We start from the raw sequence: 27,344 nt of genomic DNA, 5'->3' as shown, positions 1-27,344 counted from the left end.
TTTTTACCGTAGTTTTATATTTTCAATGTACAATATCTAATTATAACAATTTGGTTTTATTGTTCTCTCTTTCTTTCTCTCGTTGTATCTTTTATCAAATTCACCTCAAGGCCCTCGAGACTCTTAAACAACGGGAGAAAGTTTACCTGGAGAAGGCATTATTGGTCATTTGGCTAGCTACGTTTGGGTCCACTGATAGATTATAAAAATTTAAAGTATAGACTCTATAATGAAAAAGACTTGGTCTTGTGATAATTCGATCACTAGTTTTTGTTGTAAGGCATCTAATAATTGTGTTTGATAAAGTAATGTTAGTCTGTCAATATACAAAATAAACAAAATTATGGGCTCGTTCAAATCACGTTTGATTTAATATATACTTTCTTGCACCACCAACCTTCATTTTACACTTATACAAATTCTATCGGCCAAAACAAAACAACAATTATTCACACCCAAAAAGTAAATAAATTGGGTTTAAGTCTCATACAACTATTTCGTTCAAATGTGCGTTTAAAAAATGTGAGAATCATTATCCTAACTTATCTTTATTACAACAAAGTGGGGGAATATATTTCCGGCAGTCCTATAGATTTTGATTTCATTACAACAAGTGGTCTCTTTACAATACTGCTTAATGTTTTATTACAAAACATTCGTTTTTTTTTTGTTTTGACTACAAAACATTAGTTTTTTTCTTTTTCTTAAAGCGACGTGGAACAATGCAGCCACCGATAGCCTAGACTTGTTTCAATAATACTAATAAGTGCGACTGCGTTTACCGTAACGACCGCAAACGCAGCTCACCAGATCCTTTTTTGTCTCTCTTTCTCTATAAAATCGCGTCCTGATAATATAGCTGTGAGTTGAGAAAAAACTTGACAAAGGAAGAAGAAGAAGAAGAAGAAGAAGAAGAAAAAAAAATGGTGTTGACGATCTATGCTCCTTTATTCGCTTCATCAAAACGAGCTGTGGTGACATTAGTGGAGAAGGGTGTACCATTCGAAACCGTCCATGTCGATCTCATGAAAGGAGAACATAGAAAGCCTGAGTATATCGCCATCCAGGTTTTCTCATCATCTCCCTTTTTTAAATTTAACTACTATTTTTTTTCATCCGGCGATTGTTTCCGATAATGATATTTCCGATCGTTGCAGCCTTTTGGTAAAATCCCTGTGCTCACCGATGGAGACTACAAAATCTTCGGTACACCTTTGATCAACACTTTTTTTTTTTTTTTCAAGATTAAAAGATTCATGATCTGTTGATGAAATGAGTCATGAATGATGGATCTAATCATGATCCATGAATATGTGTTTTGTTTGATTTACTTCTGTGTTGCAGAGTCGCGTGCCATCATGAGGTATGTAGCAGAGAAGTACAGATCACAAGGACCTGATCTTTTAGGGAAGACAATTGAAGAGAGAGGACAAGTAGAGCAATGGCTTGACGTTGAGGCAACTAGCTACCACCCACCACTATTGGCTCTAACGCTCAACATTGTCTTTGCACCGCTCATGGGCTTTCCTGCTGATGAGAAAGTTATTAAGGAGAGCGAAGAAAAGCTTGGAGAAGTGCTTGATGTCTACGAAGCTCAGCTTTCCAAGAACGAGTACTTGGCTGGTGATTTCGTGAGTCTAGCTGATTTAGCTCACCTTCCTTTCACCGAGTACCTTGTTAATGAGATCGGCAAGGCTCATTTGATCAAAGATAGGAAGCATGTGAGTGCGTGGTGGGATAAAATTAGTAGCCGTCCTGCGTGGAAGGAGGTTTGTGAGAAGTATGCGTTACCTGTTTCTGCGTTACCTGTTTAATCAAGGAAGGGGGTATGTTTCGTTTGTTGTGATGTTTGTGAGAGCTCTGTGTGTCCTGCGAGGGAGTCCGTTTTGGGTCTATTGTCTCTTTTTGTTTCAATAATAAACGGAACTCTGCCTCATTTGTTTGCTATATCTGGTTTTCGTATATTTTGTAATCTCTCAAGCAAAGTTTTTAATAAGACTTTTAAACCGAACCGATGAACCTGAGTAGTTAGTTATACATGGTTTGTTGCATTTATATGAAACTGGTTTTGCCCCAATCGTAAAACAAAACCATCATCAAAAGACAATGTTTAACAATTAACACACATTTCTCTGTTCTTCATGTTGAAACAAAGGGAGAAAAAGAAACCTTCCCTAGTCAGACAAACTCAAGAGCTGTGTTGATGATACATAGACAACTCTTAACGGTACAAGAAAAACCAAAAAGGCAAATTCTCTTTTTGTTGTTAGAACAATCAGCTCTCTAAACATTACCAGAACATCAAGATTATATAAAAAATGTACGAAGAAGATCTACCAATCATACATCAAGGCTGATGATGAAAAGATTCTGAAGGCGGATCATTGCGTGGAACATTAGGTTCAGGAGTCACTACCGGGATATCCATGTTGTTTCTTCTGTCCCGATCAGTCTCTGTGGATATTTCTCTTACGTCAGAAACTCTTGCCTCTGTTGCCTGAATATCATTCCATTCGTTTTCCCCAACCGGAGGCTGAGCGTTTACTACCTGCTCTTCACTCATATGGACTACACTCTCTCCCGGTATAGAGGCTGTTCTTGAAATGCTCAAACATGCTTTATCCACATTCTTTTCTGTTTCCTTTGTCATTGGAAGAGATGCTTCGCCGTCGGTAGACTCAGTCTTCTCCTCGCACACTTGCTTCGTCTCTAGTTGCTGCCTGTTTATTAAAAGATAAAGAGATTTATGACACCTCAAATAATGAGTTGCCCTGGGAGATAGATTTAGACAAGCTAACCTTTGAAGCTGAGTTTGTAACATATTCACATATGCTAAAAGTTCTTGCTTCTCTGTCCAAGCAGCTGCCTCTTTCTGAGAAGCTTCCTTTGCTTTTTCTTCACCACTTGCTTCTGCAACTCTCACTTTCTCTTCCGCTCTCACAACAGCTCCTTCAAGTATGACAACACGCTCTCTGGCTTTTCCAAGCTCAGATCGCCACATATGTGCTTCTTGGAGGGCAGAGTCTCTTTCCTTTATCAATTTATCCTTTTCCTTACTCAGCGTAGATGTCTTCTCTTCCAATTCCTTAAGCTATATAGGAGATAAAGATCAATAAACAACAAGATATACTTGAGGATGCAAAAGTGTCTGTATATGACCCAGCCTCATTACCTTCAATTTCGCGGCTTCTTGCTGTCTCTCAGAATCTTTAGTTAAGCGCTCAAATTCCAAGCAAACGATTTTCCTTTGTTCATCCATCGTATGAGCTGCGGATGCTGCACCTACAGCTGCTTCAGCCGTTTCAGATAGCTTATCTGCTATCTCCTTAATCATTGAGTCACGAGAGCGAAGTTCTCGCGCCAAATTCTGTAGTTCTTCATCTTTGACACGCAGAGTTTCCTGTAAGATGTAAGTGAGGCTAACTTGGACAAAAAAAACAAAGATGGACGGTATGGCTTATGCTAATTTTGGAAATCTTCATCCTTGACACGCAGAGTTTCCTGTAACATGTCTCTATATATGCTTTACATCGCTCAATAAGACATTGCAGGATCTCAAAAGCCAATGAATGTCAATATGCTGTAGTAATGAAGAGATATATAAAATTACCACACCTTCATTATTGTTAAATCATCTAGAGGTCCATCGATCGGTTTATTTGCCGTTATTTTCAATGCATTCCTCAAAGAGATCTGCATTGCTGCTTGAATTTCTCTGGAACATTCCAGTGCTGTTGAATTGGCAGCAGCAACAACGGTTGCAACGGTACCAAGTGTTGCAGAACCACTTCCGCTTAGAGATTCGACAGCCTCCTTATGGGCCTTTAGGACTAGCTGTGTAGCACTGGAATGAAAAATGAAAGATAGGGTTTAGCATATGTTACTGTTGAGCAGCATTCAAATGGTATAAAATCTTCAAAAACAAAAAAAAACGTAAAAGACAGAGAGAGAGAGAGAGACATGACTCTTTAGACATGGTCCATGATGAAACCATTACATCAACAAAACTTTACATCATTCAAGAAATAAGAAATAAGCTGCATGGTGGCTTCTCTAAAGTTTGGTAAGCAAATAAAAAGGAAAAAAAGAGAAGCAAACAAAAAGATAAAGAACCAGATGACTTACTGTAAGGTTGTGACCCAAGCTTTAGCAGCACCAGGAGTCTCTGCACACAAAAAGTAATCTTTCTTCTGTGGGGTACCGATATCTTTTATCATGTTGAAGAAAATTCAAGTCTAGATTCCAAACAAAGAAAAATAACAGAATTATAAATTTGCCTACGTTTTACTAAAAACAAGGATACAAATACAGCAACCATTATATTTTGGAAGCCCCCTGAAACACAAAAGAAGCAAAATTCAATAATAAATAATAGACACCAAATAAGGCTGTTTATTCAAAACATAGAAAAGGAATGTAGCACCCATACTGGAAGTTGACAGGAGAGATGGAGATTGTGCTATTTTCGTCAAACACAATTGTTCCCTTGATCGTTGGTTCGTTTCGTCTTGTCCTAAGTCATGGAAATACATCAGAAGTAAATGAATACACACACCCATGAAGTGATGATCTCCACACAAAAACGCAGCTACATAAGCAAAAAATGATATAACTCACTTATACTCCATTTTCCCTGTTGTTGGATCAAGTATCACCCATCGTTCATTCCATTTTCTCAGCTATTCATACATAAACAGAAAAAAAAAAAGATGGTATCAAGTCTAAGCCTTTTAATAACCCATGACAGTTCGAGCCACAAGACTTCTCAAAGCAAAGCACTTTAAGCTATAGAAACAAAACAACCCAAAGAAACAACAGAGATTCTCAATTTCTTATTCTCTCATCCAGATGATCCATTTCTAATAGTAAAGTTAAGCTAACTCTAAAGAATTGAACTTACAGTTTCAGATCGCTTAAAAAGAGGCCCTTGAAGCAAGTTCCGACCAGAGCCAGATGCTAATTGCCGCTTGATCTTCTCTAAGCTGTTCTCTGTAGCATCAACAATTCTCTGCGCATTTGGAATAAAAGATTCGAAATTGACGAAATGGGTCAATTGAAGAGTGTAGAATACAAAAAGCAGCCAAAAGAAAGATACTAAATTGTAACACACAGAGATCTCGAGAGATCGAGAGAGAAAGAGACCGGAGAAGCGCCATTGGAAGCCATGTTAGATTGAGATCGGCGAGATCGGAAAACTCTTTGATCGATTACAAATGAATTAATTGTTGATCGATGAATTCGAGAGAGGAGGGTTTTAGAGTTCTTTTCTTCCAGGTATGATGATGAGCTGAAGAAAACGAGGTTGAAGAAGAAATTGGAGAAATTTGCTGTTAGGTTTTGGTTTCGCGGAATTGCAATTGAATCTGTCTTCACTCTTTCAACGCGATCAAATCAATTCAACTTAACCGGCCGGTTAAATTAACGTAACTGGACCAGTTTAAATAACCGGTTTGTTTTGTTGGTTCGATCTAACGGTAGAGGTGGCATCACATGATTCTTTTGTTCTCTTTTGTTGTTGTTGTTGCTGTTTGTAAGATCAGATTATTCACTCACATTAACCATTTTGAATGCAGGAGAAGGTGGATTAGGACAATAGACACAAAATTGAAAGATTAAAGAAATGTAGAGGTGGGATGGGTTCAGACTTCATAAACAATGATGGACTCTCGGTTGTGTCAAGGCCATCATTTTAGGAAAGAGTGGCATTATTGGGCATGACATGTCATCATATCTTACCTTTTTTTTCTTTTTTCTTTTTTATTAGCACCCTTGGTGATTGCCAAACTAATCTCAAATGTTTGCAAGGTAGTGACATAGTTGTGTACCGGATTCGCCCAAGCTTAGACGCCTACTAGCGTCGACTAGCACAAGTGTAGTGACTTAGTTCACATGATATTCAAACACATATGCACTAAGGACATCTCCACTAGGAGATATTAATCAAGAGAATTGCTGATAAAAAATAATATAATAATGAAAAAGAAGATAAAAACAAGAGAATTATTTTTTGGATTGTTTCAATAACAAATGTTGCTCAAACAAAGTGGACAGATGTAGTATTTTTAATGGATGCTATTAATGAAAAATAATAAATATATATATATGATTAAAATATATATTTGTTTTTAAAGCATAGGTTGGTGCCGTTGGTCTTGCTCTATGGTTAGACACTTAGACAAGTTTACGTTTCCTCCTATTTTACAAACAGCCACGCCTATTGTACTACTCCCATTCAAGTTATCATATCTTTACATTTAGACTGATTTTACTTTTTTTACATATGATTCCATTTACCAATCAAAGAAATTGTGTTAAGATAAAAGTATAGTAAACCTTTTTTCTCTCAAATAATTTCACTAACATGAATAAAGTTTTGGCGGAACTACCTTACTGGTCCACTGATGTCCATTACAAATTTTCTAATGGTCGTAAGTAAATCATGTGTTTAATGTGACTAGCCGTTGAATTGATGATCATAATCGCAAAGTAGTAAACATAAACCAGTGAATTTGATTCGGGGGATGGTCAAGACACATTTTATTGGGGAGCGGAGAAAAGGATTGAAAGCATCAACGCAAAAGAGTAGTAGACATGTAAGCCAAGACAAGATCTAATTTTGGGGTTAAGTGGTGTGGGAGAGCTGCAAGCAATATAATTAAACAAACCATGAAGTGGTCCTCTTTCTTGTGTATACGTAAAATATTCCTTTTGTATGAATTTATCATTTGTTTTTCACTTCTATGGCATTTCCCTAATGAAACGTCTACAAAGTCTAGGGTTGATCAAATCTAGATTTTGTTGGACTTATATTCGATCCCCAAAATAAGAAGAAACTTCTACTATATATATACTACCGAAATTGATCTTAACAACTGAACAACCTTTTTACAAAAATATGATGTTAAGTATAAGTTTTTGTTATTCTCTTAGGATTCATGTTTGAAAAGAAAAAATATGTATCCATGTGGTCACTAATGTATACCTTCCAGAGTGAAATCATGATGTTTGTTGACAGTAACACATTTTTAGTGGTCTTTGAGTAGTGCAACCTGCCCATGACTCACTTTACCTTACAAAAATATCTGACATTCTTCCACAAAACATATAAAAGTCCAATAAAATCATACTTTTGGATGAATCTGAACTTAAGGCATTTTCAGTTTTACTTTCTTTATTTTTTCCAATAAAACCAAAAGTGCTGTAGAATAGTGACATCCACTTGAATGTACATATATATATATGTCTATATTGTTTTGACAAGTTTTAACACGCATGCATCCTCTATTTAGAGTTAATTCTTTTTCAGATATAAAACATCATTGTTAATATATCTAATCAAGATTGACGAACAAAGAAGTGCTCTTTATATCAAATCAATAGACTTAACCACAATTGAGTAACTTAAACGATTATTGCCCATTCCTCAACTTGCTTTTTCTCTATATAATTTAAGATATACTGAAAAATAAACCATCAACCTCCATGCAAAATCATATTATATTACAAAGTTGCGCACTTAAAATTTTGTTACATTTCTTTACACTCTAAAAGCAAATTCTGAACTCCACTTTTCTTTTCTCTTCTTCTATAGCTAGGAAACTAGTGGATCAAGTTCCATATCCTCATCTTTCTTCACACACACACACACACACACACATACACACACACACACACACACACACACACACACTTTAACACAATAACACTTATATATATGAAATGAACTCGTGAATTGATGATAATCAATTCTAAACTATGTATTTTTTGTTTCCACTTCAAACCACATGAAATCATGGAGATTCATCATCACCTCTTCGTCACTCTTCTCCTTCTCCTTCTTCCCCTAAGCTACGCTCAAGAATACACCAGAAGCTTGGTCATTGATGTCAATGGTCCAGTCGAAACTTCTCCTATCTCCGACGTTAGTATTTTCTTTCTCTCTCGCTCGTCATAATGAGAAATGAATCTTTCAATCTCAACCATGACGGACCCTTGATTCATCTGAAAATATATCTGAACTTATCACCTAATGAATTAATTTATCATCTCGTCATTAGCATATATATATATATATATATATATATATATATATATATATCTGCGTATAATAGAGATATATACATGAAAGTATTAAACCATGACGAAACTACCTTCATAGAAATGATTAAGGATAATTAACCAAAAAAATAATAAATATGGATATAGTCGTTCTATTCCCTGTATAATGTGTTCTTGTTAATTAACTTATCAAAAAATCTCAATTGGTATTATTTTTGTTCTTATTGAAACAGAAACTAAATCCAAAGCTTATTTTTGTTCTTATTGAAACAGAAACTAAATCCAAAGCTTGTGTACGAAATCAAAGTGCATGGCTTTATGCTTTGGGCATCGATGGGTGTTTTGATGCCAATTGGTATTATCTCTATCAGATTAATGTCTATCAAAGACCAATCTTCAATCACTCTTCGACGACTATTTTTTCTTCATGTCACTTCTCAGGCAGGTTTCGTTTCTTTTAACTATTATTTTTATTTTTTATGTATCAAAATATTACAATTCAACGAACTAAATCATAAGTATGTTGAAAATATTGTATGAGTTTGAAAATGAAATTTAAAGGTCGGTGCGAGTGTCAAATGTAGATGGGTGGATAGAGAGAGTAAAGCAAAGATGCTTCTTTCTTCATCTAATTAAAGAATAAAGATTGCATCCAATTAACGACTTTTTCATTACTTTTAATTAGTAATTAGTAGGGCCTTTTGGGTTATTCTAGATTGTTAATCACACTGATAATCATGGAAACTTGAAGGCCAAGCTAAAGCGTCTACCTTCTTCTTCTTTTTATTAGCTTTAACGTCAATATCTTCATAACCTTTAGTTCTTTCTGACTTTCTCTTTCTCTCATTCTGATACTTAACTAAGAAACCACACCTACTAGTCAATTTTTTGTTACAAAATAAATATTTCCATGATAAATAATTAATAACAAGTGTGGATTATTATTGAGCAACAACAGTCACTTTTAACTGTTGTTATCAATCAACAATGTAAGCGAGTAATTAACAATGTGATGAACTTTTAAAATAGATGGTTGCAGTGATACTTGTGACAATAGGGGCAATCATGTCAGTAAAAAACTTCAACAATTCCTTCAATAATCATCACCAACGGCTAGGAATTGGACTTTATGTCATCGTGTGGTTCCAAGCTCTTCTTGGCTTCCTCCGACCTCCAAGGTACTTCTGTTTTTTCTCTTAAAAAAAAATATTATTATGCGGATAATTTTTTGCTACGCCATTAAGACAGCTTAAGATTGACAACAATCATTATTTTGTGTTCTTGCTTTTTCATTTAGAGTGCATAATGTACTTCTTAATACAAATTAGTTATAGACTTAATCAAATGTTAATGTTGCATCTTTAATTAATTTAGCACTAAACATTGCAGGGGAGGAAAAGCTAGAAGGAAGTGGTTTTTAGGACACTGGATATCAGGAACATCAATTGCTATTCTTGGGATAATAAACATATACACAGGGTTACACGCTTACACCAAGAAGACATCAACAAGTGCTAAGCTTTGGACTATACTCTTCACTGCACAACTCTCTTCTATTGTCTTGTTCTATCTTTTTCAAGACAAGTGGTCTTACATCCAAACCCAAACTACCTTTAACAGAAATCAATCCGTTGATCATAACAGCAACATCTCAGCCGCAGAGACTGGCCATGTAGAGGAGGTCGACGAAATTAAACAAAGCTATTAGTATTTTGTTCTTATCTTGAGAGATTGTTTTCTAAGAGACAAAAAGGGTTTCAAAGGCATTTGAATTATTTTGTAGCCGTAATGATTTGACTAACTTTCGAGTTTCGTTCTTCTTAGTAAATTTAAGAGAAACATGCTCATAGGCTGTGATTAAGTCGTATAACCTANTTTTTTTTTTTTTTTTTTTTTTTTTTTTTTTTTTATCTAGAATGAGAAGAAATGGCCGCAATTCCCGAGGAATTTATGAAGGAACTCTCCTCTGTTCATAACTATTATTTGATTCATTTATTATTAGTATTATTAAATTAGATTTTATTTCTGCTATGTATATTTTTTTTATATATATCACTATTTTAATTATATTCATTATTTTTAGCTCTTTCAATAATATTTTTAGTAACGTATGATCTAAATCATTTTTCTATAATTTTTAATTTAATGTATATCATTAGTTTAATTATATTCGTAAATTTACTTATTATATATACCATTAATTTAATTACATTTTATTATTTTTAGCTGTTTTGACTTTCGACAATATTTAACAAGGTAAGTGGGTAGAAAAAAAATATTTTGATAATTAAAGTTTTTTCTATTTGTCAACAATTATGGATATAAAAAAAAATACATTAACTCAGTTTATTTAAAACAAATTAACTTCGTACGTACGTAGAAATTGAGTCAATTGACCTAATATATCAGTATAATAAATACAAAGATATAAACTTCCATTTATTAATTAGTATTTAAAAAAACTTCCACATATAATAAGATCTCTAGATCTCCAACACTGAACCCAACGTAAAAATGGAAACTGTCCATCTTCTTTCTTCATTAATGAAGATTCTAACGTTTAATTGACCTATTAAGTGCCATAGACGGAAACAAAATATCTCTAATTTTGAATAACCAAATCTCCATATATGTCTCTTTTACATATATCCCTCCATATATGTATGTAAAATCTACAAAATTTACACACACATAATATGTATGCTGATATATAAATACCAAAGAAACAATCAAAAAAGATCGAAAAACAAATTATATCACACAATTCTTCTTCTTCACCAAACCAAAACGTTGACAACTTGTGTGAGTTTTGCGATGATGAGGGGTGCTGTTTCGACTGTATTAGTAACGGTCATGGTAATGATACTTGTGGTGTTAAACCAAATAGAGAGTGCTATTGTGAAAAAACCACATAGAAAGTCTTGTAATATTTATATAGGAAATTGGGTCTATGACCAATCTTACCCTCTCTATGATTCCAAGACTTGCCCTTTCATCGAGAAACAGTTTAACTGCAAGCCCAATGGTCGCCTTGACAGCGAGTACCTTAAGTATCGGTGGCAACCATCCGGCTGCAATCTCCCCAGGTGATTCCATCTATTCTTTATGTATCTATAACGATTTTTCCGATACATAAATCTAGTGCGTTCTAGGACATATACCCAGCCCTAGGTGAATTGCTATGGGCTATGAGTACCTGTATCATTCAGGCAGTTTAGGCATCAAATAGCATTGTTTTGGAATCTTTCTTCATTCTCAAAATTTCTTAAATATTTCTTGATCAGGGGCTTAGGATTTATAATTGGATCCATAACCTTTTGTGTGTTGCATATGAGTTCATATGTAAGACTTGTAGAAAATGTTATCTATGACATAAAAATTCATGATGCTATTGTTAATCTCGTTTTAGCGGTTAGACAAAGCAATGTACCTAGCTAGGTACTTAAGCATGCGGCAGCGATTTATATATGTCTTTAATACATACTTCGTTATAAAAAATATAAAAACGATTCAATAGAAATGTATACTCTTCATTCCCTTTTAGAATTAAGTAACCGAAGCTGGATCACCACCCCTCCCTTGAATTCTACACTAGGAAAAAAATTATTAGAAGGTCTAGAAAATAAAATGTTATAAACCCAACCATATATATCGGGAACATATATAATTTGTGATAATGCTTATATGAATGATATAGAAATACTATTAAACTGAAAATATATATACATTTTTCTTATGATGAATGATGTATATTGCAGATTCAACGGCTTAGATTTTTTGGGTAGAATAATGAGAGGGAAGAAACTGATGTTCGTAGGAGATTCACGGAGTCTAAACCAATGGCAGTCTCTAACTTGTTTGCTTCACAATGCCGCACCAAACGCCAACTTCACCCTCTCACGTTCCCCTTCTGGCCTCTCCGTCTTCTCATTCCCGGTAACTTTTCTAACTTCTTCATTAAAGTTCCGGTGTTATATAGTACGGTTTATTTTGGTTTTGATTAATTCTGCTACGGTTCATGTATGTATGCATTCACGCAATCAGTGGCGGATCTAGAAAAAAAATTTAGCCGGGGCAAATTTTAACTGAAACGGAAAAAAATTTCTATAAGAATTCAAGTTTTTTGGTGAAAAATATAACTCAAATTTTATTTAAGAAAGACAACCCATTTAAAAAAATTGGTTAATTTTTTAAGTAACACAATGCTATTAAAAGTATATGGGTTGAAATACTGGTAAAATAAATAGACAAGTTGGACTTTTAACTTGGTTTTGTATAGATTGGAAGACGCATTTGAAATCAAAAACCTGTGAATATAGAAAAACCTGAGTAACAGGGGCAAAAAAGAATTTATTACCAGGGGCATAATTCAAAACTGTTATAAAATAGCATTAGACATAGCATTAGTCTAAAAAAAATTTGACAGTGGCAACTGCCCCTCCCTACTCTAACGTGGATCAGCCCTTGCACGCAATGCAGGCTTACAATTCCTCAATCATGTTCTCAAGAAACGCGTTTCTGGTGGATATAGTCGGAGCCCCACCGAATCGAGTAATGAAGCTCGACTCAATCTCGAGCGGTACCTTGTGGAAAACCGCCGACGTTTTGGTCTTCAACTCCTGGCATTGGTGGCTTCACACTGGCAGAAAACAAGCGTAACAATCCACTTTATATATGTCGTCAAACATAACTTAGTGTATGGACTTAATTAGTATCCAATAACTAATGTACTCATTAATTTGGCGTTGCATGCAGATGGGACAAAATTCAGTCCGGCCGTAATGAAACGGTTAAAGACATGGACCGATTAGTGGCGTATGAGAAAGCCATGGGGACTTGGGCTAAGTGGATTGATCAAAACATTGATCCTTCCAAAACCAAAGTCTTCTTCCAAGGTGTTTCTCCGGACCATGGCCGGTAAGTTCCTTTTCTATATAACTTTTGTTGTATTCGATAAAATTACGAAAATTATGAAGTAAATGGAATTGTTATTTAATTTACACAACCTTGGAACATATTGTTACATAGGGCGAACGAATGGTCGAAACAAGGTGGCAAAGGCAGTTGCATTGGCGAAACGAAGCCGGTTATAGGATCGAAGTACCGGGCAGGACCACACCGAGCGGAGATGGTGGTGGCGAAATTGATAAAGATGATGAAGAAGCCGGCGCGGTTAATGGATGTGACATTGATGTCTCAGCTAAGGAAAGATGGACATCCTTCAGTGTACGGAATTGGCGGTCACAAGGCACCAGATTGTAGCCACTATTGTCTTGCTGGAGTTCCCGATACCTGGAACCAGCTCTTGTATACTGAGTTGTTTCATTACTGAACTTTTTTATGGTTAAAAACTGTTATAAAAAAAATTAATTCATTATATTGAATTACATATAATATGGTGATTTAACTCAACATGTTTATTTTAGCTTTAATTTTCTTTTCCCTTTTGTAATGTAATTTACATACATCATTATTTTAATTATATGTTTTTATTTTAGTTATTTTTGACAATGTAAAATTTTCTTAAGATAAACGTAAGTGGGAAACAAAAGAAAACTTTTTGATAATTAAAGTTTGATGTTGGACTAAAATCAAACCATTTTTACACGTTAAAAATTAAGAAGCAAACAAATTCTTAATTAAGAAAACAAATTCTATACATGGTAGATTAATCAGTTTTAAAATTATTAATTCTAATATTACATTATAGTTTTAAATTATAACATTTAAATTTTAACTATTTTTTATAAACTCAAACTAATATATAATTTTGTTTAATTGTATAATTTAAACTTTAACCACTTTTTTATAAACTCAAACTGAATTACAATTTTGTTTAATTATAAAATCTAAACCCTAAACCCTAACCACTCTTTTATAAACGCAAACAGATACATAATTTTGTTTAATTATAAAATCTAAACTTTAAACCTTAACCACTCTTTATAAACCCAAACCGACATATAATTTTGTTTAATTATAAAATCTAAACCATAAAACCCTAACCATTCTTTAATAAATCCAAACCGACATAAAATTTAGCTCAATTATAAAATCTAAACTCTAACCACTCTTTTGCAAATCCAAACCGGCATATAATTTTGTTTAATTATAAAATCTAAACCATAACAATTCTTTTGTAAAACAAACCTACATATAATTTTTTATTATAAAATTTAAACTATTATCCTCATTTATTATAAATCCAAACCGATATAATTTCCTTAATAAAAAACTTACCGAATTTTTTTTCTTAATTTGTTTTGTCTTTTTATTTTAATCTTGATTTATTTTTTAAATATGATATGACATGACATATGGTTGTATTTTGATTGATTGATTAAGAGGGGGACAATTCTTGGATTCACCCCTAGGGGTGAACCTCTCTTATTCAGCCTCTTTAAACTAAGGAAAAAAATATTAGTTAATGAAACTAATTCTGTAGCAATCAATTTTAAAATTGTTAATTCTAATATTATATTACAGTTTTTAATTATCACATTTAAACCCTAACCATTTTTATAAATCCAAACCGACATATAATTTTGTTTAATTGTAAAATCTAAACCCTAATCCTCTTTTCTAAACTTAAACCGACATAATTTACTTAATAAAAGATCTACATAATTTGTTTCCTTGATTTGTTTTGTCCTTTTATCTTAATTTTGATTTTTTTTTTTAAGATATGATATGACAAAGCATATTGTTGTATTCTGATTGGTTAACTAAGAGGGGTGAATGAGAGTTGTTCCCCCTAGGGGTGAATGAGAGTTGTTCCCCCTAGGGGTGAACCCAATAATTTTTCTTATGAGGGGGTGAATAAGAGGTATTTTGATTGATTGATTAAGAGGGGGTGAATAAGAGGTGTTCACCCCTATGAGTGAACCCAATAATTTTCCATAATATAGTAAATACAAAGATATAAACTTCCACATATTGATTAGTATTTTGAAAAAGCTTCCACATATAATAAGAAGATCTCTAGATCTCCAAGACTAAATCCAATGTAAAAATGGAAACTGGTCCATCTCCTTTCCTCATGAATGAATATCTATTAATTAGTGCCATAGATAGAAACAGAATTTCTCTAATTTTGAATAACAAAATCTGCATATGTGTCTCTATTTACATATATCCCCCTCCATATGTATGTAAATCTACAAAATCTACACACACATAATATATAATATATAAAAACCAAAGACACAGTCAAATTAAAGAAAAACAAATTCTTCTTCTTCACCAAACCAAAACGTTGACAACTTGTGTGAGTTTTGCAATGATGAGGGGTGCTGTTTCGACCGGATTAGTAACGGTCATCGTAATGATACTTGTGGTTTTGAACCAAATAGAGAGCGCTATTGTGAATGATTAATTATTACCACATAGAGAGTCTTGTAATATTTATATAGGAAATTGGGTCTATGAACAATCTTACCCTCTCTATGATTCCAAGACTTGCCCTTTCATCGAGAAACAGTTTACCTGCAAGCCCAATGGTCGCCCTGACAGCGAATACCTCAAGTATCGGTGGCAAGCCCAATGTTATATACTTCATATCAACGATACAATGAATTATTATTAATTACAAGAATATTGGAATATAATGTTACAGCGCAAACGAATGGTCGAAACAAGGTGGCAAAGGCAGTTGCATTGGAGAAACAACGCCGGTTATGGGATCGAATTACCTGGCGGGACCACACCGAGCGGAGATGGTGGTGGCGAAATTGATAAAGATGATGAAGAAACCGGCGCGGTTAATGGATGTGACACTGATGTCTCAGCTAAGGAAAGATGGACATCCTTCCGTCTACGGGATTGGTGGTCACAAGGCACCAGATTGTAGCCATTGGTGTCTTGCTGGAGTTCCCGATACCTGGAACCAGCTCTTGTATACTGAGTTGTTTAATTACTGATTTCTTTATGGTTAAAAACTGTAAAAAAAAAACTCAATTCATTATATAATTTACTTATCACCTAAGCATGTTTATTTTAGATTTCTCTTTCATTTTTGTCAACCAAAAAGGATTCATTGACTGGTTGAACCATTTATGAAAGAAGAAATTACAACAACAACAAAAAATAAGAAGTTAAAAACCCTTCCTGATCTTCTAACTAAATTGACTAACATGTTTATCATAGAATTTAATTAGTGAGTGATGAAATAACATACTGTATATGTAAGATAATGCAGTACGGTTTGAACTAATCAATTAAAATTGTTGGCAAAAAAAACAAAAAATGACAAAGAAAATTATAAAAGAATTTTTTTTCTATTACAAAAATTCAGATTAAATTCGTACTTATAAATTTATAATAAGCTTTTTTCAATTATTGATTTTTTTTTGGTCGCCCCCAAACGAAAAGGTCGGTCGAAGATTTTTTAATTTTCAAGAAATGTTTTTAAAAAATTTGGGTTTAGGAAAATAGAAATTTGATTTGGTCATAAAAAAGCTTTGGTTTTTAGAGTAAAAGACAAACAAACACATCTCTTTCACTTCACGTCTACGAGAGGCAGTGTCGTCGTCGTCGTCGACCTCTGGATCTCATCGGGGTTTCATCAATCTCCGCTTCATACTCCGTCGATCTATTCACCGTGTAACGCACGTAGGTGTCTTGAGATGTCGATTTGAGAGACTCTACACGGTTAGATTTACAACGCATTCTCCGCCAGAAAAAAATTGGAGAAAAGGATCATCAATCATGGCTGCTGTGGATGTTCATCGTTTCGCTGAGTCAATCACTTGCCATGCTTGGAGTCCTGATCACTCCAGTATGTTTCCCATCTCTCTGATTCCGAGATGCTTTTGCTTCTGTTCCTTCGCTTTTGTTTCATTTACCGTTTGGTCTTTGGGGAGATGAGAAAGGAGTTTTGAGGTAGCAGAAACTAGAGATTCAGATCATGCTTGAATTTTCGGAAATATCGGAACTTTTTGAGTTTTTGAACTTGTCACTTATTGAGATTCGAATGACTTGTAATTTCCTGGGATTGATGATTCTGGGGTCAATGTTATTATATGCCCCTTGTGTTTTTTTTCTGGGTTTCAATAGTAGGACACATGAGCTTAATTGAATTGGTTTATGCATCATTCTAGGTAAGTAAAGATTGATTCTTTCACAAACATTCTTAGTAGTTTAGGTTCAACTTAGCAAGAGAGAGCAGTTGAAGATTCCAGAGAGATGTTAGGTAGGGTTTAGGAACAGTTGGTATCTAGTATTGTACATTAATTGATGAGTTTAACCAATGAACCCAGTTTCTTGTAAGCCCGTAACCTAATATATGTGTGACATTTGTTTCGTTTTCCTTTCTAGTGGTTGCTCTCTGTCCTAATAATACTGAAGTTCATATCTATAAATCATTATCTCAAGATCAGTGGGAGAGGTTACATGTCCTCCAAAAGGTGCACTCCGTTCTTTCCTCTTCTTGGGAGTTCTCTACTTTTATATGTTTACTTATTCTCATATAACTGATCACTTGTCACTGAAAAGTGTTCTATAGACAGCTTAAATCTCCCTTTAGAACAATGTCATAATATTATTGTTTGATTTGTTGCAGCATGACCAAATTGTATCTGGAATAGATTGGAGCTCAAAGTCCAACAAAATCGTCACTGTTTCTCATGACAGGAACTCGTAAGTTGCAACCTTTGATATACTTTGAGGAAATTGTCCATTTGGGTAACCTTGCACTTCGCTTTATGCTGTGAGAAACTCCAAACCTGTTATTCTTAGTTCTTCCCTGTTTTAGTTCGTGAAACTGAGTTCAAAATGCTTCTTGAAGGTACGTCTGGAGCCTCGAAGGAGGTGAATGGGTACCAACTCTTGTTATTCTTAGACTAAATCGTGCTGCACTTTGTGTCCAATGGAGTCCAAAAGGTAAAAGTATCAGATCCAAAAATTTCTGAGTTTTAAGCTTAATAACTTATGTAATATGTACTGTACTTTTCCTATAATTTCTATAGTTACTAATTTACGGTCCCATCTTTTTGTTCAATATCCTTAGAAAACAAGTTTGCTGTTGGGAGTGGTGCTAAGACAGTTTGTATATGCTATTATGAGCAAGAGAATAACTGGTAATATCTTCTTCTGGTTTTAATTATCATTATTTGGCATCTTGCATGATTTTTTTTTGCTATGGATGGTGTTGTCGATCTAAGAAAGTGGTATCATCTTGTGTTATGTACTGCATCTTATTAACACCAATTATTCCTGTTATCTTGGCATGAAATACTGTGAATTATGTAGAGGTTTTGCCAGGATCCGGAATATGTGCAATCCTCGCAATCTGTAAATCAGGATCATGCAATTATTAGTTTCATTGAAGTTTCGCCATTTTGGTAGGCTGACATTGTTTGGCTTAACTGTTCTCAGGTGGGTCAGTAAACTTATTCGGAAAAGGCACGAATCTTCAGTCACATCTGTTGCTTGGCATCCTAATAATGTGAGTGCAATTAACAAAACCTCTTGTACTTCATGTAGCCGAAATATTATGCAGGCTCTGTGAATGCTTTCTCTACCAAAACATTGTATTAGTTGGCCACTGGATAGAGTATAAAGTACATGAGCCCTAAGATAGAATATCAATCTCCAGAAACTAGTTAATCTTCTAAATCATTGTATCTGGTGTGCTGTTCGTGTTGCTGTGTTCTCTGATTGTCTGTTTTGCATTAGATTCTTCTGGCAACGACATCTACAGATGGAAAATGTCGGGTATTTTCAACATTCATCAAATGAGTTGACACAAAGTATGCTCATTACTTGAACACATACCTTATAAAACATTTTTGCAAACATGGGGCAGTTTCTTATTTGTCTTCACTCAATCGGTTGATACAGGGATTCAAAAGCAAGCTCACCAGCAGAAACCAAATTTGGGGAGGTTTGATCCGTTTGGCGGGCTTTCTTTTAGTAAATATTGTGATGTTTATGCCATATATCTCTTCCCTCTACTCTCTCATCTAATGTTACGGAGCTTTATTTCTGTTGTATCTTTGTTGAAACAGCAAATCTTACAGCTTGATCTCTCATATTCTTGGGCGTTTGGTGTGAAATGGTCTCCTAGTGGAAACACCTTAGCTTATGTAGGTCAGATATTTTTCTAAGACTTGAGATGTTTGTCCATAGCACATTTTGCACTCTACTGGAATTATAGAGTGACTTCAACTTGGTTGCATAATTGTTACTACCCTCTGTCTCACTTTCCTAGTTTCTGTAATCTTGTATAGGTCATAGCTCCATGATATACTTTGTTGATGATGTTGGCCCTTCTCCTTTAGCCCAAAGCGTTGCATTCCGAGATTTGCCTCTTCGTGATGTGGGTCAGCATCCACTCTTCTTTTACTTTTGAGAAACTGGTCTTCTCCATGTGTTATGTCCTTAATTGATATTATTGTCAACTTGCTATTTCAGGTTCTGTTTATTACTGAGAAAATGGTGATAGGCGTTGGATATGACAGCAACCCAATGGTATTTGCCTCAGATGATACTGGAATATGGTGTGTAACTCTCTGAATCATCTGCTTATTTTTCTCTTAGCCGTTTGCATACTATGAAATCCTTCAATTCTTTTACTCTTCTTAAATCGCAGGCCGTATAGTTAGTTCTGAAATGATTCACACATTGATTGCCTTGTTTATAAGTTTTTCTCTATGGTTATAGGAGCTTTGTTAGATACATCGGAGAGAAGAAAGCTGCATCTTCGAATTCCAGTTACAGTTCGCAGGTACCAAATTTTCCTTATTGTATTTGTTGGTAATATGTCTGGTTTTAGCTGACTAGTATAAAATATGATTGAACTTTAGCTTATCACTGAATTGTTCTTCTAAGATAGTAGTCTTTCGGGTTAGTCGAGTTGCTATTTTTTTTTTCTTGGATTTACTACGTTAAGATGTTGTTGTGTTGTGTCTCAACCATCTGTTCATTATGTTATGTTTTCAGTTTTCCGAAGCATTTGGGAAATTCTACGGTAGTCAATCAAAGTCTGCAACAGCCAACGATGCATCTGAATCACGTGGAGGCGTTCATGATAATTGCATAAAGTAAAATGCCTCTTCAAACTGTCTTAACTATTTCAGTCCATTGAATGTTAAGAGACTGACGCATAAATTTACCTGAAACTTGCAGTTCCATTGTGTCTCTGAGTAAAGCAGGGAGTCCCAAAGTAATGCGATTCAGCACCTCAGGTCAGTCACTAATTTGGAGTCAGCAAATCCGATTCTCAAAAAACAAATCAGCAGTTTCCTTTACTCAGCATATCGGTTTGTTATTTTAGGATTGGATGGCAAAATAGCCGTATGGGATCTGGAGAACATGGAACAAGAACTTGGCAATCAGGTTTAGTAAACACAAAACAAAAAAAAGCAGATCTGGAGCGTAAGCAAGATTTACTGAATTTGTATATCAGATTTTTATCCGACTTAATGCCAGCCTTTTTAACCCTTTCCAGTTTCATAATTGTTTCACTTTGCAAACTACAACAATAAAGTTGCAGTCTTAGTAATTTTGAGCTATGCTCTTCACCTTTGGATCTTTGTAATATCTTGAATGCTTTAAAATTTGATTTATTATAGTCGAAATGTGTAATACCTGTTTTTAAGTATATGTTACCTTTTTACCAATAGAACATAAAGAAGAAGAAAGTGTATACATTACCTTTTCAGCTCAAATCAAATAATACGAAAAGATAAGTTTTGTATACAACGAAAGGGAAAATAGTAATTTTTGTCCTCCGGAAAGAAGATGATATGAAGTATAAACCGGAAGAACAAAATCTGCTGATGACAGACAAATTTAACATTCGGAATGCTCCTCTAACCATTCCTACTTATTGTAAATTTAACTACTGCCCTTGTTTTGAGCTACTTACTTCCAGAATACCTATAACTAAAAGCTTCTTAAGCATAAACTAGAGATGTAACAGAGAAGCAGATTTGCAGAGAAACACAACGCGAACGATTAGTTATATGTCTCCAAGATCACTCCTTTTGGTCCCATAAGCGATGAAGTTGACACTAATATCGTCTGACAATAACCATCTTCCTGTTATCGGGTTGAACACAAATCCAGCCATCTCTTTCACCTGCAATCCACAGTTTCCTGATTATCATTACTACCACAATGCATAAACAAATGAACAATCCTTCTTTTCTTGATATTAATACTTGCCCACATCGAGACATGTGTACTTTGTATTGTTTCAGTCAGCATAAGGTTAGTAAATGAAATTGACATAAGGATTATAGAATGGGGAGGGATTGGCTTACATCGATTGAAGCACGTTGTAATAACATTGTAACTTCTTCAGGAGTTAGAAAGCTTGACCACTGGTGTGTGCCTTTAGGAAGCTGTGGATGAATTATTATAAAAAAAAAAAAAAAATTGTGAAACCAGTAACACATGTTGCGAAATGGTGCTAAAAGAAGATAAAGAGGTGCAAAGCTGAAAACTTACCCAACGTAGAATGTACTCTGCTGCAACAATGGCTGATGCATACGCTCGCATAGAGCGATTAATTGTAGAAAGTAATGTAGCCCCATTAGGGATGGTCAATGCTGACAACGACTTGCAAAATTCTGCAGGGTTCGCTACATGCTCGATGACCTTCATTGTACAAAATAAAAAGTCTTGTCATGAAAAATGAAATTGGAAGTGAGAAATTCAAAGATATACATTAAATATCAAGGAAGTTTGATGCTGAAAGGTTAGATGGACTAGACAAAAGTACCTCTAAGGCAAGAACAGCATCAAACGTCCTCCCTTCATCCACCAGCTTTTCTGCGCTAGAAAATATATTATTTAGCACTAAAGCATAGAAGAGATAACAGAGAATCAGCTTCTGTAAAAGATTCCATGCAACTTTGATCATCATCTAAGATTAGTAAAAAATACCTGCTGTAGTGCATTGGTATTCAATCGTTGAAGTCACTGGATCCATATCCTGCAGAGATATTTTATTGGTATATAAGAAAGAATACAATTCAAGATAGAGAAGGGGTTTCATGAACTTGAGTCCTATGCAATAATGTGAAAACGTGTTCACTACATTTCAAGTATTCTGAAAGCTGCCAACTTTGACAGAACTGACGTGTAGAGTTCGAATACTCAAGAAAAATACTACACCATATGGAGTACACAACTGCAATAAACATAACAATACATCCACTGTATAAGTTATCTGAATGATTAATGATACAATTAAAGTAAGAGACCTTACAGCGTGAAGACGAGCAATTTTGACATTCTTATCAACAGCATCAACACCTGTGACAGTTGCTCCCATCCGTGCTAGAGGCTTCAAAGAAAGAAAAACAACAAGGCACCGGTCACCAAATCCTCAATATAACTAACAACAATGTCATTCCTCGTATAACCATAAACGCTAAACCAACAAGCCCAACAGGAGAGATTACCAAACTCAACACTATTCAGTGTTATTTACTTGCTAGACCCTAGACTGGTTCTCATAAAAGGAAAAATGAGAAAATCATATGCCAACTAAGGTATACATGAACTGGTATAAAATATACCTCAGAAAGTAGTCCTCCGCCACAACCTACATCGATAAATCTCAGTCCTTCAAAAGGCCTAGCAGAACTCGGATCCTTACTGAGAAGAAAACGGTTAATCCACCAGAACAAGATAGAAAGAAACCAAAATCATCCACAAGAAATGAACCTGAAATGCCTGCATAAGGTCGACCGGATGAAAGCCAAGCGTGTTGGATTCATTAGATGCAACGGTTTAAAGGGTCCTTCAGAATGCCACCTTCATATTAAAACACAGAGGAAAAAGATTCTTGTTAAATCCTCAAAACTTAAGAGCCAATAATTGAAGAATTGAGTCAAGCGTAGTAAACTATCACATCTTCTAAAACATCACCTTGAATTTACATAGTCCAACCGGTTAGAGACAAGATTCAATTGCATTAAGCAAAACCAAATTTTTCCAAAACAACTTTAACAAGAATCAATCTCAATCCAAAAGATAAAAACCAAAACTTTAAGCATCCAAACTTTTGATCATTTCCTAGAAATTACATTCCTCTACCATGCATTAAAGCTCTGTAACTATTCATTACAAATTATAAAACAAACGAGACGAACCAGGTATCAGCAATGGCAGAGAATTTGGCAAGTTCATCTTGATTCAAAGATGTAGTTGACGATGTGTTTCGGCTTTTATTGGAAGCTTTGCTTTCAAGCGTTTGCACTGTCTGATGCGAAGAGGGTAAAGATGCAGCCGAAGCATCAGTATCTGAAGTCGAGAACAGCCGCTTGTGAAGTAAACACGACGGAGGAGGTGTGATTGGGGAAGAAGATACGCGACGAGCAGAGAGAAGAAGCCTTTGCAGTTGATTCATCGGTTTCGAAAACAACATCTCGAAAGATCAGAGATTGGCTGATTCAAAGAGATATCGATCGCGAGTTTCGGTAACGGCGGTCGGTGGTTACTGACGTCGAATTCGCCGTCGGCGGAATGAACAAGTGAGAAATTGAAGAAGAGAAGTGAAAAGTGCAAAACGTTCGAAGGATGTGATCTTAATGGGCCACATTTTAAAGTAAATGGGTCTAAATATCTGGGCTTATACCATTGTAAGCCTAGAAAATATGATATTGATAATCAGAAAAAAAAAATTAGAGAACACTTATTTATTTATTTAAATAATTTTGGATTCATGGTTAAAGATATAACGCTGTAGAATTAGGGTTTGTGATTTAAATTTTATAATTTAGAGTCAAGGGTTTAAAATTTAAATTTTTGACTATCGTATTATTAGTTTCTCAAATGACTTTTCCTACTTTGATATAAAATTTCTACTATTTTCATAATTCTTCGTTTATCTTTTTGCTAAAAGGTATTGTTAATTTGTTTTTTTTTTTTTTAGGTATTGGTGTAAATATACTTATTAAGGATAGCACAAAGTTCGAAAGAGTAGTTGGATTTGGATTTGTTAGAATCAGTTTATTTCACTTTCAGCTATAGTAATTTTCTAGCAAAAGGTCCCACGATCAGATGAGAAATCTCATCGGCTTATTAAAGTGTATATGACATCGGCACATACAAAAACTAATATATCCCAGATACACAAAAATATTTACAAAAGTCCAGTGCAAGACTTCCAAAGACATTGATAATAAAATCTTATTTGAAAATTTGATATGGTGTACCCACAGCCCCAACATATATCTTCTTCTATAGTTTTTAATTATACGAAATAAATCATAAACTAAACCCGTGTTATAAGTTATAAGTGCTAAGTTCTATATAGCCTAGTTCTGGGAAAATTATAATAACGATACAAATATGTAAGTTGTATGTAGTAAAGACATTCAAATTGACATTTAACCTAGTGAGTACTGACATTTTGAATCAAACCTTAAATGTGATTCATCTATATCTCTGATTTAATTAAATGAGATGTGTGTTTGTGTCTTCTATGCACTCATAGCAGAAAGAATCCTAGAACAAAATGACTAATACAGGTAACTTTTATGAAAACCACTTTTTCTATATTCAATTATTACCAATAATAATTTGACATTTGTTCCACCATTTTGATTTACTTTAATCAATAAATATTTGATTACACACCACACTAATCACGCAAGATTCACACACACCTAATGGTGTTGTATCAACCGTGTTTGCCCTTCAAACTTTGCAAGAATATTCAAACTTTTTTATCTATAGAAAAAAAAGAAGAAGAAGAGGGTGGGGCATTAAAGAGAGCTGTTTCATAGTTGGTAATGTCAATTACGAAGCTGGCATATACAATATATGTAGGACAATTCAATCATCGACCCATCTGAATATAGATAATGCAACCCAATCAGTTCACCCTTATTACAAAGAAAAAAAAAGACTCCAAAATTTCCCATTGATAAGCTTATTATTATTATATATACTCATGACTTTTTGTTTAACTATAAAAGATTAATGATGCTAATAAGCAAAATCAAGAGTTTGATAAAGGAAGTCACGTTTGGAGATTCTCTATAGTGTTTCGCTGGATGCGTTGAAACAATCCTCTTTTAACAGCTCACTTTCGTTTCACATTCCTAAATTCCTCTCAATCTTTCTTTCTTTGCTTACCTTATTATATAAATCTCTGCTTCTCTCTGACAATATATTACAACACAAAGAAGATGTCAGCTTCATCAGAACAGGCAACTTCTGCTCTCAGCGAAGCCAAAGAGTCCGTTACAACCACGGCTGAATCCGTCCAGGCTTCTCTCACTGATGCCCAGAAAACCGTTGCAGCCTCGGCTGAAACCGCCGGGACTTCTGTAGCTGACGCTGGGAAAACCGTTGCAGCCGCAGCTGAAACCGTCAAGACCGAGGCTGCAGCTGCACCAGAGAAAGTTTCTGGTGTCTCTACACAGGTTGGTCTTGGTAACATCCTTTTACATGTTGTTTTTAACTTGTGTTCCAAAACATAACAAAAACTAATAAAAGTCTATTGTGATTTTTGATTTAGGCAAAGGATGCAGTGGACAGTGCTCTGTCAAGAGGTATAGATGGAGCAAAATCTTTGCTTCAAACTTTTGAAGAGAAGAGGACCGAGGTTTCCTCCAAGCTCGTCGAAGGTTTTACCAATGCTGTCAGTGGAGCATCGAGCAGCACCGTGGCGAGCCGAGACCTTCCCGTATCTACAGACAATCAGGTCACAGATTTAACAAAAACTCTCTCAAATTCTTCAAAACCTTTAAAAGAACAACTCAAATTGTTTCTTGTACCAAAAGATTGTGTTACATGTTTTGACAATTGAAAGTGTGTGTTTTTTTTACAGCCTCTGCTAGCGTCTCGTGAAACGACGCCATGGTGGAAGAATTGTTGTGGAGTTGTTGATCTTTTCAAGAAAGATACTTAAAATTTTAAAAGATCAATAAAATGACAATTTGACGAATTATTTCACCAAGAAACAGAGCACTAGAAGAAGAAAGAACCCACCCTTTTGATTATTTATTTGCTTCCATATTTATTTTGATTTGAGTTTGTGTCTATCTGTTTTTGTTGTTTGTTTTTTTTTTATGTTGATATCTTGATTGTTCCCAAAACTTGTGTAAGCACCCCAAAAAAAAACCCAAATAAAAAGGCAGCTTCTTTGTGATGATTGATGAGTGTTGGATTTTTATGAGCTACAAAATCTAACCAAGAATTTAAATTCAAGATTCATAAAAGCCTAGCTACCTAGAATTCACTTCTTCTCAGACTCTCATATTTGCCTTGTTTAAAAAGACAATTTGTCCATCTGCAACATAAACTCTTGATAGTTGAAAAGCATTTATAGGAAAGGATTCATGCATGTAGGGTTTCAGCATGATCTCTTTCATACTAAAATTATAGAACCGATAACTCGATAAAGCGTGATCTCTTTCATACTCTAATGGAAGGCTGAGAATTCAGGAATGATGCAATCATGCAAAGGTCTATTAAGCATCAACCAAAAGGAAACGAACCTTTGGGAAAAAAAATTAGGTAGAAACGTATAAAAAGGAAAAAAACCTTTTAAATCATTTTGTTAAAAGCTTGTTATTTACAAATACAATATGCCTATGGAATCTAAATTATACCAAGCTATTTCCTTTGTAAAGAAATCTGAACCACAACCACAAGCGAAAACTACTTGCCAACTAACAATAAACAACAACACAAATTAGAGAAAGGAGAGAACAAGCCCTAGGTTCACACCATTATAGTTTCCATAGAAATAGAAGCTTTTCCATTATATACATGAGACTTTCATAGCCAAAAATTTGTAACGTTCCTTCCAAATAGATCATAGATCGAATCTTGCCATTCAATTAGAAGTAAAACATAATAAAAAAAAAAAATTCTAATAATATTGTGGAAAAAAATACCAGCAAGTGCAAACCATAGTTCAGCAAAGTTTGGGATGAATAATTTACACTTTTCAATTAGTAAATCCCCTATATATTAAAAAAGAAGCATTCTTCAAAAAAAGCCTGACGTGTCGTCGCCAGAGAGCTCCATACCAAATTTATTGTTCACCCTTAATATTCCATAAAATTACATAAAACTACCACTGCTATATATATATATATATATTTGTCAACTGCTATTCTATTTATTTTTATACACAATATTTTACTCCTATAAATTCTAAAATTGGTGAATATTATTCAAAAATTGATAAATATTATCCCCTACATATTTTCAAAATTAAATTAATTTCACTATGTATTGTAAAATAATAATATAACTATATTATGAGATATAAAAAATATACATTTAAAATCATATCTTCAGAAATATAAATAATG

General features: G+C 34.5%; 6 protein-coding genes and 1 pseudogene across 6 annotated transcripts; 5 read left to right on the top strand and 2 right to left on the bottom strand.

Moving 5' to 3' along the window:
- Positions 548-2,013, top strand: LOC104749788 (glutathione S-transferase F10). Its single transcript, XM_010471485.2, has 3 exons — positions 548-1,067; positions 1,158-1,206; positions 1,345-2,013. Exons 1-3 carry the CDS (start codon positions 924-926, stop codon positions 1,812-1,814), a joined length of 663 nt encoding a protein of 220 aa, XP_010469787.1. The 5' UTR covers positions 548-923; the 3' UTR covers positions 1,815-2,013.
- LOC104749787 (switch-associated protein 70) lies at positions 2,083-5,505 on the bottom strand. The gene is made up of 10 exons (XM_010471484.2): positions 5,143-5,505; positions 4,901-5,008; positions 4,618-4,679; positions 4,430-4,513; positions 4,304-4,335; positions 4,126-4,207; positions 3,616-3,844; positions 3,173-3,400; positions 2,799-3,091; positions 2,083-2,720 (listed from the first exon to the last, which is right to left on the bottom strand). Exons 1-10 carry the CDS (start codon positions 5,164-5,166, stop codon positions 2,348-2,350), a joined length of 1,515 nt encoding a protein of 504 aa, XP_010469786.1. The 5' UTR covers positions 5,167-5,505; the 3' UTR covers positions 2,083-2,347.
- LOC104749786 (cytochrome b561 domain-containing protein At2g30890-like) lies at positions 7,489-9,919 on the top strand. The gene is made up of 4 exons (XM_010471483.2): positions 7,489-7,921; positions 8,332-8,499; positions 9,088-9,236; positions 9,448-9,919. The coding sequence occupies exons 1-4, from the start codon at positions 7,736-7,738 to the stop codon at positions 9,764-9,766; spliced, it is 822 nt and encodes a 273-aa protein (XP_010469785.1). The 5' UTR covers positions 7,489-7,735; the 3' UTR covers positions 9,767-9,919.
- On the top strand, positions 10,873-13,235 carry LOC104753374 (protein trichome birefringence-like 43). Its single transcript, XM_019238071.1, has 5 exons — positions 10,873-11,144; positions 11,817-11,994; positions 12,538-12,713; positions 12,814-12,953; positions 13,087-13,235. The coding sequence occupies exons 1-5, from the start codon at positions 10,873-10,875 to the stop codon at positions 13,149-13,151; spliced, it is 831 nt and encodes a 276-aa protein (XP_019093616.1). The 3' UTR covers positions 13,152-13,235.
- Positions 16,494-20,577, top strand: LOC104749785 (annotated as a pseudogene).
- On the bottom strand, positions 20,701-23,568 carry LOC104749784 (ubiquinone biosynthesis O-methyltransferase, mitochondrial). Its single transcript, XM_010471482.2, has 9 exons — positions 23,163-23,568; positions 22,735-22,824; positions 22,587-22,665; positions 22,274-22,351; positions 21,949-21,997; positions 21,785-21,834; positions 21,511-21,660; positions 21,324-21,404; positions 20,701-21,139 (listed from the first exon to the last, which is right to left on the bottom strand). Exons 1-9 carry the CDS (start codon positions 23,435-23,437, stop codon positions 21,020-21,022), a joined length of 972 nt encoding a protein of 323 aa, XP_010469784.1. The 5' UTR covers positions 23,438-23,568; the 3' UTR covers positions 20,701-21,019.
- On the top strand, positions 24,855-26,173 carry LOC104749783. The gene is made up of 3 exons (XM_010471481.2): positions 24,855-25,442; positions 25,538-25,723; positions 25,850-26,173. The coding sequence occupies exons 1-3, from the start codon at positions 25,206-25,208 to the stop codon at positions 25,928-25,930; spliced, it is 504 nt and encodes a 167-aa protein (XP_010469783.1). The 5' UTR covers positions 24,855-25,205; the 3' UTR covers positions 25,931-26,173.

Source organism: Camelina sativa, chromosome 16 (genome assembly GCF_000633955.1).
Source record: "Camelina sativa cultivar DH55 chromosome 16, Cs, whole genome shotgun sequence".
Taxonomy (NCBI): Eukaryota; Viridiplantae; Streptophyta; class Magnoliopsida; order Brassicales; family Brassicaceae; genus Camelina; species Camelina sativa.
The sequence above is the reverse complement of the archived record's forward strand: the minus strand, read 5'-3'. Positions and strand labels throughout refer to the sequence as shown.

What these genes read in the sequence shown, in the direction of transcription:
- LOC104749787 (XM_010471484.2), bottom strand. Translation starts at nt 5,166, where the DNA reads ATGGCTTCCAATGGCGCTTCTCCG. An exon ending in CTTCCAATGGCGCTTCTCCG is followed by an intron (nt 5,009 to 5,142) that starts GTCTCTTTCTCT and finishes CCAAATGCGCAG; the next exon opens with AGAATTGTTGATGCTACAGA. An exon ending in TTTTTAAGCGATCTGAAACT is followed by an intron (nt 4,680 to 4,900) that starts GTAAGTTCAATT and finishes ATGTATGAATAG; the next exon opens with CTGAGAAAATGGAATGAACG.
- LOC104753374 (XM_019238071.1), top strand. Translation starts at nt 10,873, where the DNA reads ATGATGAGGGGTGCTGTTTCGACTGTATTAGTAACGGTCATGGTAATG. An exon ending in CACACTGGCAGAAAACAAGC is followed by an intron (nt 12,714 to 12,813) that starts GTAACAATCCAC and finishes CGTTGCATGCAG; the next exon opens with ATGGGACAAAATTCAGTCCG. An exon ending in AACCAAAGTCTTCTTCCAAG is followed by an intron (nt 12,954 to 13,086) that starts GTGTTTCTCCGG and finishes ATTGTTACATAG; the next exon opens with GGCGAACGAATGGTCGAAAC.
- LOC104749783 (XM_010471481.2), top strand. Translation starts at nt 25,206, where the DNA reads ATGTCAGCTTCATCAGAACAGGCAACTTCTGCTCTCAGCGAAGCCAAA. An exon ending in TTTCTGGTGTCTCTACACAG is followed by an intron (nt 25,443 to 25,537) that starts GTTGGTCTTGGT and finishes TTTTTGATTTAG; the next exon opens with GCAAAGGATGCAGTGGACAG. An exon ending in CCGTATCTACAGACAATCAG is followed by an intron (nt 25,724 to 25,849) that starts GTCACAGATTTA and finishes TTTTTTTTACAG; the next exon opens with CCTCTGCTAGCGTCTCGTGA.
- LOC104749784 (XM_010471482.2), bottom strand. Translation starts at nt 23,437, where the DNA reads ATGTTGTTTTCGAAACCGATGAATCAACTGCAAAGGCTTCTTCTCTCT. An exon ending in TCTGCCATTGCTGATACCTG is followed by an intron (nt 22,825 to 23,162) that starts GTTCGTCTCGTT and finishes TTTAATATGAAG; the next exon opens with GTGGCATTCTGAAGGACCCT. An exon ending in CAGAGTACATTCTACGTTGG is followed by an intron (nt 21,405 to 21,510) that starts GTAAGTTTTCAG and finishes ATTCATCCACAG; the next exon opens with CTTCCTAAAGGCACACACCA.
- LOC104749786 (XM_010471483.2), top strand. Translation starts at nt 7,736, where the DNA reads ATGATAATCAATTCTAAACTATGTATTTTTTGTTTCCACTTCAAACCA. An exon ending in TTCTTCATGTCACTTCTCAG is followed by an intron (nt 8,500 to 9,087) that starts GCAGGTTTCGTT and finishes CTTTTAAAATAG; the next exon opens with ATGGTTGCAGTGATACTTGT. An exon ending in GGCTTCCTCCGACCTCCAAG is followed by an intron (nt 9,237 to 9,447) that starts GTACTTCTGTTT and finishes TAAACATTGCAG; the next exon opens with GGGAGGAAAAGCTAGAAGGA.
- LOC104749788 (XM_010471485.2), top strand. Translation starts at nt 924, where the DNA reads ATGGTGTTGACGATCTATGCTCCTTTATTCGCTTCATCAAAACGAGCT. An exon ending in CTGAGTATATCGCCATCCAG is followed by an intron (nt 1,068 to 1,157) that starts GTTTTCTCATCA and finishes CGATCGTTGCAG; the next exon opens with CCTTTTGGTAAAATCCCTGT. An exon ending in TGGAGACTACAAAATCTTCG is followed by an intron (nt 1,207 to 1,344) that starts GTACACCTTTGA and finishes TCTGTGTTGCAG; the next exon opens with AGTCGCGTGCCATCATGAGG.